The 13,522-nt window shown below is 51.0% G+C and overlaps 1 protein-coding gene across 3 annotated transcripts in view; it reads left to right on the top strand.

The window, feature by feature from the left end:
* The window catches only part of LOC140393702 (solute carrier family 26 member 9-like), a 129,668-nt gene that overhangs the window by 72,300 nt on the left and 43,846 nt on the right, over window positions 1-13,522 (top strand). For all 3 annotated transcript variants that reach the window (XM_072479998.1, XM_072479999.1, XM_072479997.1), the window contains 3 exons: window positions 5,879-5,956; window positions 9,436-9,531; window positions 11,234-11,340. In XM_072479998.1, the coding sequence (XP_072336099.1) occupies window positions 5,879-5,956; window positions 9,436-9,531; window positions 11,234-11,340 (281 nt within the window). The remainder of the gene's footprint in view (window positions 1-5,878; window positions 5,957-9,435; window positions 9,532-11,233; window positions 11,341-13,522) is intronic.

The raw sequence follows: 13,522 nt of genomic DNA on the forward strand, positions 1-13,522 counted from the left end.
ACAGTCACCAGGTTTGTAAATGTAAACACAATTACTTTTATTAATAGCAAGAACTATAATTAAATATGCAGCAAATGCAACCGGTTAACTATTATTCAATTCCTAATTCTCCGCTTTAACGTGTAGCCCAACCGCGACACTCACACTCACAAACACACACACACACATACACACAAGACAGACAAAAGCAGAGGGGAAGAAAGAGGTTTAAAAAAGTCATACGCAAAAGGAAAAAGAGTCTTTGTTTCAGACGGTGGTTTTTAGCACCTTACTGCTCTCCAAACGTCCCTTTCAGTTTGAGGTTTTACTGTAGATTCATTCAGGTGTCTGTAGTTTCAGAAATACAGCACTCATAGCCTTTCTGGAGAGGGAGAGACCAGGGGCGGGATTCTCCTCCCCCACGCCGAAGTGGCCGCGCCATCGTGAACGCCGTCGAGGTTCACGACGGCGCGGAACGGCCCCGGTCCCGACCAATTCAGGCCCTGACAATGGGCCAGTATTGGGGCCGCGTCATCTACCCACGCCAGGCCTTGTCGCCCGCGTAAAAGCAGCGCCGAATAGATGACGCGGCCGGCGCCGCATAACGGACGTCATCCGCGCATGCGTGGTTGCCGTCCTGTCCAAATCCGCCCCGCAAGAAGATGGGGGATGGATCTTGCGGGGCCGCGGAAGGAAGGAGGTCCTCCTTCAGAGAGGACAGCCCGACGATCGGTGGGCACCGATCGCGGGCCACCCCACATTCAAGGTGAAGCCCGGTGCAGGATCCCCTCTCGCCCCCCCACAGGCTGCCCCCCCAGCGTTCACGCACCGCCCACGACTGTAGCGACCAGGTGTGGACGGCGCTGGGGGGAACCCGCCGTTTTGGCCTGGCCGCTCGGCCCATCCGGGCCTCAGAATAGCGAGGGTGCCGGAGAATCGCCATTTTGGGTGTCTCCGGCGATTCTCCGGCCTGCGGCCCGCAAAACTCGACCGGCCCGTTCCCGCCGCTTGGGAAAATCGCGGGAGGGCGTCGGACCGGCGTCCCCGGAAATGTTGGCGGCCCAGGCGATTCTCCCAACCGGCGTGGGAGTGGAGGACCGCGCCCCAGGTTCTTGTCTTTGTTTGCAGCCTGTAATGGTTCCCATGTAGATTCACTTATCCAGGTTCTCTGCAGCTTCAGGAATAGACGCCTTGAAGCTCTCCTTGATGTGTGGTAGCATTGACATTAATGGCTGAGACTTGTCCATCAAGCAGCACAGTGCCACAGTGGTCAGCACTGCTGCCTCACAGCACCAGGGACTCGGGATCGATTCCGACCTCGGGTGACCATGTGGAGCTTGCGTGTTCTCCCCATGTCGACATGGGTTTCCTCCGGGTGCTCCGGTTTCCTCCCACAGTCGCAAAATGTACAGGTTAGGTGGATTGGCCATGATAAAGTGCCCCTTAGGGTGGGGTTGCAGGGCGGGGGATTAGGCCTAGTTAGGGCGCTCTTTCGAAATGTGGGTGCAGACACGATGGGCTGAATGGCCTCTTTCAGCACTGTCAGGATTCTACGATTCTATGAAACCGTATCGCGCTTTGAGTCACACGATCTTGATGATGAGTCAGGGCAGTGGTAGAGAAGGGAAGAAAAGGAAGCATTATGAATCCCTCTACCTCACAGGACATCCTGACACATGTGTTCAAAGATCCGTGGATCAAAAACTAGCCTGTTCAGTCACTGAAGGCTCACTACAGAAACCCATCAACCTGAGCCTTGATCCTAGAATCAAAATTCAGAGTCACGAACATGACATCGGAACAGGAATAGGTCATTCAGTCGCATACGCCACACAATTGATCCTGGCTGACCTGTAACTCAACTCCACTTTCTGTCTTCGTTCCACAACCTTTTGGTTGATTCTTTACCTGCCATCAACCCATCGATTTCAAGTCTTGAAAATTTTGAATTGACCCAGAATCCAGCTGGTAACAAACCTGGTAATCGGATACTGGAGCTAAGCAAGTCCAGTGTGTTTCCATGCACTGAGAATGCCTGGCATGCAGCCAGGCTCATTACTGAGGCATGGAAGATGAGGCCTGTTATTGAGATGAAATTCTTCCCATCAAGCTCCAAGTAACCATGCAAAGCGCTGCCCAAATGGGGAGGATTAATGTGGCTGGATACACAGCAGATAGTTAAATGGCAAAAGTGTCCTTATTCGTATTTTGAAGCCCAGAATTCTTTGTTTTGCCAATTTACACGTAAACTCACTAGAATTCTGGGGTGTGCCCCTGAGCGAAGTGAAAGTGCGTTGCGCATTAGACAACTGAAATAGGGATTGTAGTGGAGTGTTTGCGTTAATAGATTAGTAACATAAACAAACCTCCCAGCGACATGAGTTCAAATCCAACCATAGTGGCTGGGGAATTTATATTCAATTAATTAAATTAACGTGGAATTAAAACTAAGCTCAATAATAGTGATCATGCAAATACCAGATTGTTTTTAAAAAGCCTTCCGGTTCACTAATGCCCAATAGGGAAGGAAATCTGCTATCCTTGCCACTTGTTTTTAACCAGCAGAATAAGAACCCCCTCCCTAACAGCACTGTGGGTGGGACAACACCACAGGGGCTTCATCTGCTGAAGAAGGCAGTTCCCCGGCACCTTCTTAAGGTCAGCCGCTGATGGGCAACAAATTCTGGCCTTGCCAACAATGCCCACATTCCATGAATGAATAATAAAAACGTTATCATTACCTTCGCTTGGAGACAGTTAAACTAGTTTTTTCCATTCCTTTTGGCTGAAAAAAGGTTTGTCAGTTTAAAATGTTCTTAGAATTGTTTCTATGTGAAACCAGATTCCACTGAGAATGGTTTAGTGACTGGGCAGAATTGACTGAAATCCTCTCCAATTATGTTTACGAGACTTGGAACGCAATTCAGTTTCCTGACAGAATCAGGTTGATTGTCATCTATCCAGCAAACACTCACTTTGGGGACATGTAGGACTTGATTCTCAACATCCCCAATGTTCTGGTTATTAAAATGAATTACTAGACAACCAAGGTTCCAAGATGAGCAAGGTTCCCCGGCAAAATTCAAACCCACACTTGTCTGGAGGTTTCCCAGTATATTTTGGGCAGGAAACTGCGGGGATGGCTGCAAACTCAACTGGAACTGGACTTGGATCTGGGCATCCCAGATCCATTGGGTCCTGACCTGATATCTGAGATGCTTGTAGGGTCTTGTGGGGTTACAACTCCGAGGCGCCCCTACAATCGCATGAGCGTAAGGAGCTCAGTGCTGAGGTGAGGGCTCCCTAAGTTATGAGTTTCCCTGCTCTGGCCCACAGCCAAGACTGGTTTAGGGTTAATAGAAGCAGGGGTCACCAGGGAGATCAGCTCAAGATATGCGAACATGCGCACTTATAACATATGAATTTGGCAATGAAATTTCAACCACACATTCCTGCCCACCAATAACCTTTGTTAATCAAGAATCTGTCTTGCTCGGCCTTCAAAATACTCAAAGCCTCTGCTTCCACTGCCATTTGAGGAAGTCACGACCCTCTGAGAAAAAGATATTCGCCTCAGCTCTGCCTTAAATGAGCGACCTCTTATTTTAAACAGTGATCCTTAGTTCTAGATTCTCCGACAAGAGGAAACATCGTCTCCACATCCATTGTGTCACTATTCCTCAAGATCTTAAAGGTTTCAATCAAGCCGCCTCTTATCTTCTAAACTCTAGTAGATACAAACCTAATCTCCTCAACCTTTCCTCCTAAGACAACCCACCCATTCCTGGAATTAGTCTAGTAAACCTTCTCTGAATTGATTCTAGCGCACTTACATCATTCCTTAAATAAGGAGACCAATACTGTACACAATACTCCAGGTGTGGTCTCACCAGTATCTGGTACAACTGAAGCATAATTTCCCTAGTTTTGGAATCAATTCCCCTCATAATAAACATAACATTCTATTAGCTTTCCTAATTACTTGTGTATCCATACAGTGGATTTCTGAGATTCAGCGGCAGGGTTCTGAGGAATGTGGAGGAAGAGAGATCTTGGGGTTCATGTCCACAGATCTCTGAAGATTGCCACTCAAGTGGATAGAGCCGTGAAGAAGGCCTGTTAGCGTTTATTAACAGTGGGCTTGAGTTTAAGAGCCGTGGGTTATGCTGTAACTGTACATGACCCTGGTGAGACCACATTTGGAGTATTGTGTGCAGTTCTGGTCACCTCACTATAGGAAGGATTTGGAAGCATTGGAAAGGGTGCAAAGGAGATTTACCAGGATGCTGCCTGGTTTGTAGGATAGGTCTTATGAGGAAAGGTTGAGGGAGCTAGGGCTTTTCTCTTTGGAGCGGAGGAGGATGAGAGGCGACTTAATAGAGGTTTATAAGATGATGAGGGGAATAGATAGAGTGGACGTTCAGAGACTATTTCTTCGGGTGGATGTAGCTGTTACAAGGGGGCATAACTATAAGGTTCAGAGAGTGGATAGTGTGGTGTTGGGCGTTCTGACACACAGATGAGCCAACACAGTTGTGTTTGGTACAACGCTGTTTTATTCAAACTTACTATCTACAGTTTTGTCTTGATACTCTGCATGTGGGGACTCCCTGTCTGTGATGTTAAAACAGGTCTTGTCGTTGTCCTTGTCCCCAGATCTACTGCCCACCAGGTGTCGTGTTTGTCCTTTTATACTGTCCCTGTCTTTGTCTGTCATTGGTTGTGGTGTTGTGTGATCTGATTTGTCTGTTGGTGTGTCTATCATGATGTGTGTGTTTGAATATCATGACAGTTAGGGTGTGGAATGGACTGCCTGCTGTGATAGCGGAGGCGGACACTTCAGGAACTTTCAAGCGGTTATTGGATAGGCACATGGAGCACATCAGAATGACAGGGAGTGGGATAGCTTGATCTTGGTTTCGGACAATGCTCAGCACAACATTGAGGGCCAAAGGGCCTTTTCTGTGCTGTACTGTTCTATGTTCTATGTTCTATGTTCTAAGCACTAGGACACCCAGATCCCTCTGTATCTCAGAGCCCCTTAATCTCTCACCATTTAGGTAACAAACCTTTTTTTATTCTTCCTGTCAAAAATGGACAATTTCACATTTACCTACAGTTTGCTCCATTTGCCATATTTTTGACCATTCACTTAACCTATCTATGTCCTGCTTTACCCTCCCTGGGTCCTCTTCACAGCTTGGAAGACTTTCCTGTCGACCTTTGTATCGTCAACGCATTTAGCAACCATCCCATCCATCCGTCCATCAAAGTCATTTATATAAATTGCAAAATGTTGAGGCCCCTGCGCTGATCCTTGTGGCACATCACTCGTCACATCCTGCCAACCAGAAAAAGAACCATTTATGCCAACTCTCTGTTTCCTGTTAGCCAATCTTCAATCCATGCCAACATGTTAGGCCCTACATCATGAGCTTTTATTTTATACAATAACCATTGACATGGCACCTTATCAAATACCTTCTGGAAATCTAAATAATGTACATCTATTGGTTCCCCTTTATCCACATCATATGGGACACCTTTAAACCATTTCAATAAATTGGATAAACGTGATTTCCTTTTTACAAAGCTATGTATTTAGTGCACTGGAAAGAACACACAAGTCTTCTCAGACTGTATTCATGGAGCTCAGATATATGAGAAGTAACTAAGCTGCTAATCATGCCAATATTGGACTTGCTGAATGCAGGTAGCTGTCAAAAGAGGCTTTCTGCTATGTCTAAGGTCACTTGCACACTGTCTGGTCTTCATGATGCCTGCTACTATCTAGAACAACCAGTGATGTTTTATTGCAGTTGTCACTTTTGCTATTTATCCTTGGCTACAGGTCTTCAAAATATGCCTCTTGATATGATGTGTCATCTTGTCTTTTCAGTTTGCAAGTCTTTTCGTGGTCCTTGTGGTGTTTGTGGTGCTTATGGCTCTGGGAACATATCTGGAGCCACTTCCGAAGGTAAGAGCCTTTTCACAAAATGAGGCATACAGAGGAAAGAAAGGACTTGCATTTCTATAACGCCTTTCATGGGCTTCACACAAATTCATTGCTTTTGAAGTGTAGGTCACTGTTGTAATGTAGGGAAATATGGCGGCCAATTTGTACACAGCCAAGGTGCCACAAACAGCAACAAGACAAATAACAGATTTTTAACTGCCCGTGTTGAGGGATATTTAATTAACAGCACAATGGGAGAGGTCCACTAAGCCTCTTCAAGTAGACCATGGGATCCTTTGCAGCCACCCAAAAGATAGCCCTTCATTCAAAAGATAGCTCTTCTGGCAATGCAGCACTCCCTCGGTGTCTGTCTGGATTATGTGCTTCAGCAGGAAGAGAGTATGCCTGGTTCACTGCAATGATTAGGCAGCATTTGCAAATAGAACAGACAAATTAATTTTTCTGGGGTGTGGATGATCTGCAGTGGGGCTTCAACTAACAACCTTCCGAGCTCAGAGGTGAGTGTGCTAATGACCCTCAGCTGACAAGGCAGCTCACCACCACCATCTTAAAGGCAATTTGGAGTGGGCGATAAGTGCTGGATTTGCCAGAGACGCACACATCTCAGGAACGACTGAAGAAAGGGAAACCCTGAGCACAATTTCATGTTAATACCTGGCTGTAGGACAAGAGGACATAGACACCAGCTGGTCAAACAGCTATTGTGTTTTGTACTTCAGAGAAATGCAGAGATGACAAACACCAGGTTCTACAAGCTGGACCTTGTTGAGGAGCCGGGGGTCTCTGCTGCTGGCTGGAGAGCTGGTAAGAGACCCGTGCTGCTTCTTTTCCAGAGGACCCACCGAATCACAAGCCAATCAGGCAGTGGCAAGGCCGGTGGTAAGCCTGCCCCTGGAATCAGGACCCCGGGGGAGGAGGACTCGGCTATCGAGAACTGCCGGCCTCTGATCGGCCAGCAGCTCTTGTGCTCAGCAGCGCCACAGGGGAGGCGGTGGTTGATGCAGGAAAGACATCAATCAGAGTCCAATGATCGCAGAGTGACCCAGGCCACGAGTAACTAATAAGGGGGAGGTGGGGCTTTCTCAGGGTCGGTTTTGCTGAGAGAGGGGTGACAATTTGGCACAAATCACCAACAGCAATCGGCTAAAACTTAGCAAAACTGGCAGCATTGATGAGTTGGCATGAAGAGCATGATAATGCCCCAAGTCTCCCCAAATCCAGTAATTAAAGCTGTACTGCTGTACGTAGTCAGTGTCATCGATGACTTTAATGTCTGCTATAGTGGGGTCTTCAAGTTTGAAGCCAAGCTGATTGAAAATGTTTGCCTCCATAAATTTGTAAATTCGCGAATTTGTCTAAATTTACGTTTTTGAACTGGAACGGTGATTGATCCAAACACTGCAATAATCGATCGCCATTAGCTTCAAGAGTGTCACAGAAGTGGGAGAAAATTATGAAAATTAACGATGGTAGAATCTCTCACACAATATAGATGCTTTTGCACCAACATCGATGAGGAGTGACAATAAGATGTTTCCAATCTCGACTGAGCATTCCTTGCAATGACCTGACCCTTTACTGTTGGGGCAGCACGGTAGCACAGTGGTTAGCACAGTTGCTTCACAGCGCCAGGGTCTCGGGTTCGATTCCCGGCTTGGGTCACTGTCTGTGCAGAGTCTGCACGTTCTCCCCGTGTCTGCGTGGGTTTCCTCCGCGTGCTCAGGTATCCTCCCACAGTCCAAAGATGTGCGGGTTAGGTGGATTGGCCATGATAAATTGCCCTTAGTGTCCAAAAAGGTTCGGAGGGGTTATTGGGTTAAGGGGAGAGGATGGAAGTGAGGGCTTACGTGGGTCGGTGCAGACTCGATGGGCCAAATGGCCTCCTTCTGCACTGTATGTTCCATGTTCTATGTTAGCTGCGCATGATACTATACACATGCTGGCGGGATTATCCAGTCCCCTAGCTGCATGTTTCTGCTGTCAGTGGGATTCTATCCTCCCACCGCTTGTCAATGGGATTTCCGATTGAAACCACCTGATGCCGCTGGGAAACACGCGGGTGGGGCTTTCCAGCGGGAAAAGGGAATGCCGGCTATCGGAGAATTCCAGCCGTCTTTTCTATTTCGGAATAGTTTTTATTTGGGAATAGCTTCCTCCATTTGACAGAAGGAGGAACCTTTTGTGGTAGTGTATTGCCTCTGGACCAGTAATACAGAGACTCTGAAATCCACTGGGGGCATGGGTTCGAATCCACCATGGCAATAAAACAATAAATCTGGAATTGAAAGTCCAATGATGATCATGGAAACAATTGTTGTTAAAAGCCCATTTGGTTCACCAATGTCTGGGAAATCTGCCCTCCGTACCCGGTCTGGCCTACCTGAGATTCCAGATCCACAGCAGTGTGGTTGACCCGTATCTGCCCCTCCGAGGTGGCCCAGCAAACCAACCACTCAGTTCAAGGGCAATTAAGGACGGGCAATGAATGCCGGAGGAGCCAGCGAGCCATGAATTAATTTTTTGAAAAACGATGAAGTTGTATTCTGCGAAGAGATTCTCTTTTGGGCAGCAGTTACAATTTCACCTCGGGCTGCACATGGCTGAATGTGAACCTCCATAATTGCCGCACCTTTTACAGTATCTGACTGCGATGGGGCAGCCAGACCAGAACTAAACGGACAAAATAGCCTCTCTCTTGTCTATTTATGTGAATTAAACTAGGTCAAAGTGTGATACCAAGAAGCTGAGAACTAAAAGAGTTTTAAATAGATGTTGACAGCATACAAACGGTATGGGTTTACCCTCTTGTACATTTGGATGTGACATAATCCTTACGGGGGCGATTCTCCGGTATTGAGGCCAAGTGTTCGCGCCGTCGTGAACGCCATCGCGTTTCACGACAGCACGAACAGGGCCCGGGCATGACCTATTCTGGCCCCCACACCCTGCGCATGCGCGGGGAACTTCTTACGCGCGCCGGCCCCGACCCAACATGGGGTCAGTGTTCAGGGGCCGGCCGCGCCAGGAAGTAGGCCCGGGGGGGTGGGGGGGGGGGGGGGGAGGCCGTCACGCCGATTGGTGGGCCCCGATTGCGGGCCAGACCCCATCGGAGCCCCCCCCCCCCCGGTGAAGGAGCCCCCCCCCTCCCCACAGGCCACCCCCCGAGCGTTCCCACAGAGTTCCCGCCGGCAGCGACCAGGGGTGAACGGCGCCGCCGGGACTCTGTCGTGTCGGAGCAGCCGCTCGGCCCATCCGATTCCAGCGGCCCGCAGCCGGGGCCGCGCCAAACGCGCCGGCGCAAGTGCCGCGTATTCCCCGCACCTCGGAGAATGGCGCGCCGGCGTCGGGGCGTTGTGGCGCGGTTGCGGCGATTCCGCGGCCCAGCGTGGGGCCCAGAGAATCGCCCCCGACATTTTAATTTTAAAAGGCAGCATTTGATATGGTTTAAGTATAATGAATATTCTTTGTTTCGAATCTAGGCGGTGCTGGGAGCTCTGATAGCAGTGAACCTGAAAAATACGTTGCTGCAGATCACAGACCCCTATTACCTGTGGAAGAAAAGCAAACTGGACTGTGTGAGTCTGATTCCCTTATAATAAAGTGCCAGCTGTGTGAATAATGGGTTAGGTGCGGCGTGCCAATCACGTGCACAGCGTATGTTTGCACATCTATCTTCTACTACCTCTGCTCCAACACGCTGCTTTGAGGGACTCAAGTATTTTGACTGCATTTAACTGAGTTCCACAAAGGTCTCATGAAATTTTTAAAAATTGGAGGGCCCACTTACTATGATGTGGAGATGCCGGCATTGGACTGGGGTGAGCACAGAAAGAAGTCTTATAGCACCAGCTTAAAGTCCAACGGGTTTGTTTAAAACACTAGCTTTCGGAGCGCTGCTCCTTCCTCAGGTGACTGAAGAGCTGTTCATTCCCCTGAGGAAGGAGCAGTTCTCCGAAAGCTAGTGCTTTGAAACAAACCTGTTGGACTTTAACCTGGTGTTGGAAGACTTCTCACTCCACTTACTAACGTTATGTCATCCTCTAAGCAGATACAGCCCATATAATCGTGGCCTATGAGACTGAGTAATTCGTCCCACAACCCAGGTTTGCTTCCTGACCCGCACAAGTTGCATCAACACCGTTATATATACAGCGGACAGGGGGTGGCATTTTCTGACCATTCCCGCCAGCGCAACTTCTGGTCCTGCCAATAACGACCTCCCCCTCCGCCGCCACGGGTACCCCTGCGGGAAACCCTGTTGACAGCAGCAGGATCAGGAGATCCCACCGCCGCCCAATGGAGGCCCACCTCCGCCAACGTAAATCATGCCACGGATGGGGTGGAAAACCCCGAGCCAAAGTGCTTTTCACAGAGTAAGTTGTCCCAAGTGTTCCACAGGAGTGTCGGCCAACAGAATTTGACACTGAATCCAGCAAGGAGCTATTGGGACAGATGGCTGAGAGCATTGCTGATCTTTCACTTCCAGGTAGCCAAAAGCCTGCTGCAAGAGATACACTGTAAGAAGCACCGTGAAAGAACGGAGTGATGGAATGGTGGAGACGCCGAGGGAAGGAATTCCAGGGTTCACAGCCGAGACAACTGAAGGCACATCTATCAGTGATGGAGAAATTGAAATTGGGAATTGCCAAGAGCCAGAATTGGAGGAGCGAAGGGTCCCCAGAGAGTTGACGGGCACGAAGAGGCAGTGAAAAATCAGCCAATCTCTCGACTGCTACCCAGTGTCCCTTGCTGAAAGGAGAGCAGGTTTGGACACTGGTGAAGGGTGCCATCAGGCCAAACCGCGCCGCCTCCCAGAGTTGCATAGCTTGCCAGCATTGGCTGCCGAGGCTCAGAAGTGAAAAATTGACACGTCGGGGAGATGCAGAAAAGCAACAAGCGCCCTCAGAACGGGGTCCTAAGCATGAATCAGCATCTTCTGGAGAGAAATACTGTTAGCCAAAATTGGACAGTAGCACAGAAGAACAGGGAGGGGGAGGTAAATAGCTGTGGCCATGGAATTGCAACAGGGAAAAGAGTTGGCGAAACCAGGAAACCCACATGAAAGTACCGGAGATATAACTCGGCAGCAGAATATACGGGCGGCTTGCTTAGGCCAACCTCATTGGTTTCCGAGTTCTTTATTTTGAAAGTGCTATTAAGCAATAGCTGTTGACAGACCCCACGTTGAGTCTTTACCCATGAAATATTGATCCTGATACTGTGGCGAACATTTGCTTCTTTCATGTACAATTAACACGTCCTCTCTTTATCCCTCAGCTTGTGTGGATAGTGAGTTTCCTGTCGGCATTTCTGCTTGGATTGCCCTATGGTGTGGCTGTCGGAGTTGGATTCTCAGCCCTGGTTGTTGTGTTTCAAACCCAATTGTAAGTACTTTGGCATTCCATATTGACCCTTAAAGCTCACATTGTGTAATCAGGAGAGAAGAGTAAGGGAACAAAGTCCCATTGCGAGCGCGTTTATCCGCGTGTTTCCCGGCACTGGCAGTGTAAAGAAACACATGGCTATTCAACACGTGATTCGCTTTGAATAAGGGGCCTAAACAGGGAACGTGCCGCCCAGGCTACACAGAGCCACATTTTGTACAGTGAGGAGCTCCGCTTGCCAGAACTCCCCATTGTAGCGAGATGTCGGGATGCCATTTTTAAATGGCGTCCCGATCTCCGAGACCCCAAAACAATCTCAGACCTCCCTCCCATCCCGGAAGCACCATGGGAGTGTCCCTGGGGCTGGCCCCACCAGCTCCCCCAACACCAGGCACCCCCGGCCCGATCACGCGAAAAATGCCAACCTGGCACCCTGGCAGTGCCCATGCCAGCTGGCAGTGCAACCGTGGCAGTGCCAGACTGGCACCCAGGTGGCAGCGCCAAGGTGCTCGGCTGGCAGTGCCAGGCCAGGAGACCCCCGCGAGTACCGTTCCGTCTGTTCCCCGTTTGTGAGGACCAGTGTGAACAGCTCTCGCCGAGGTCTCGGAGGCGAAGGGGATAAATTCCAAAGTCTCAGGTACCTTGGGAATCTGAACATTAGAGTGGGCGGGATTGTGAGCGGGATTCACGTCGCAACGTTTCACGTTGGATCTCGCGAGGCGTTGCGAGCCGGGTAGAGCCCGGGCGGGGGGTCTCCCAGCTTTCGGTGGCGATGCTGTGCTGCGGCGACCTGTTTTTCGGGAGCAGCATGGGCATTGGATCGCGCCCTAAGTCTGGATCTCATAATTAAGGTGTTGGGTACTTGAAGTGAGAGCAACAGAACAAGGAAAAAGTGCAGGTAATGAACATGAAACGCTTATAATAATAATCTTTATTATTGTCACAAGTAGGCTTACATTAACATTGCAATGAAGTTACTGTGAAAATCCCCTAGTTGCCACATTCCGGCGCCTGTTCGGGTACACAGAGGGAGAATTCAGAATGCTAACCAGTGCTAACCACTGTGCTACCATGCCACCCTTTGTACGAATTGGATATTTCAGTCCTTTTTATCACTTTGATCAAGAACCTGGGCAGGATTTTCCGTGGTGCCGGGAGCGCAGCGACGCCCGCGGGCTTCCCGACGGCATGGGGTGGCCACAGTGGGAAATCCCGTTGGCAGGTGGTGGGAACGGAGAATCCCGCTGCCGGTGAGAACCCGCTGCCCAGGGACACGCGGCTGGCCGACCGGAGAATCCCGCTGCCGGTGAGAGCGCGCTGCCCAGGGACACGCGGCTGGCCGACCGGAGAATCCCGCTGCCGGTGAGAGCGCGCTGCCCAGGGACACGCGGCTGGCCGACCGGAGAATCCCGCTGCCGGTGAGAGAGCGCTGCCCAGGGACACACGGCTGGCCGACCGGAGAATCCCGCTGCCGGTGAGAGCACGCTGCCCAGGGACACACGGCTGGCCGACCGGAGAATCCCGCTGCCGGTGAGAGCGCGCTGCCCAGGGACACGCGGCTGGCCGACCGGAGAATCCCGCTGCCGGTGAGAGCGCGCTGCCCAGGGACACGCGGCTGGCCGACCGGAGAATCCCGCTGCCGGTGAGAGCGCGCTGCCCAGGGACGCGCGGCTGGCCGACCGGAGAATCCCGCTGCCGGTAAGAGCGCGCTTCCCAGGGACACGCGGCTGGCCGACCGGAGAATCCCGCTGCCGGTGAGAGCGCGCTGCCCAGGGACACGCGTCTGGCCGACCGGAGAATCCCGCTGCCGGTGAGAGTGCGCTGCCCAGGGACGCGCGGCTGGCCGACCGGAGAATCCCGCTGCCGGTGAGAGCGCGCTGCCCAGCGACACGCGGCTGGCCGACCGGAGAATCCCGCTGCCGGTGAGAGTGCGCTGCCCAGGGACACGCGGCTGGCCGACCGGAGAATCCCGCTGCCGGTGAGAGCGCGCTGCCCAGGTACACGCAGCTGGCCGACCGGAGAATCCCGCTGCCGGTGAGAGTGCGCTGCCCAGGGACACGCGGCTGGCCGACCGGAGAATCCCGCTGCCGGTGAGAGCGCGCTGCCCAGGGACACGCGGCTGGCCGACCGGAGAATCCCGCTGCCGGTGAGAGCGCGCTGCCCAGGGACACGCGGCTGGCCG

The sequence above is a fragment of the Scyliorhinus torazame genome, chromosome 17 (genome assembly GCF_047496885.1).
Source record: "Scyliorhinus torazame isolate Kashiwa2021f chromosome 17, sScyTor2.1, whole genome shotgun sequence".
Taxonomy (NCBI): domain Eukaryota; kingdom Metazoa; phylum Chordata; class Chondrichthyes; order Carcharhiniformes; family Scyliorhinidae; genus Scyliorhinus; species Scyliorhinus torazame.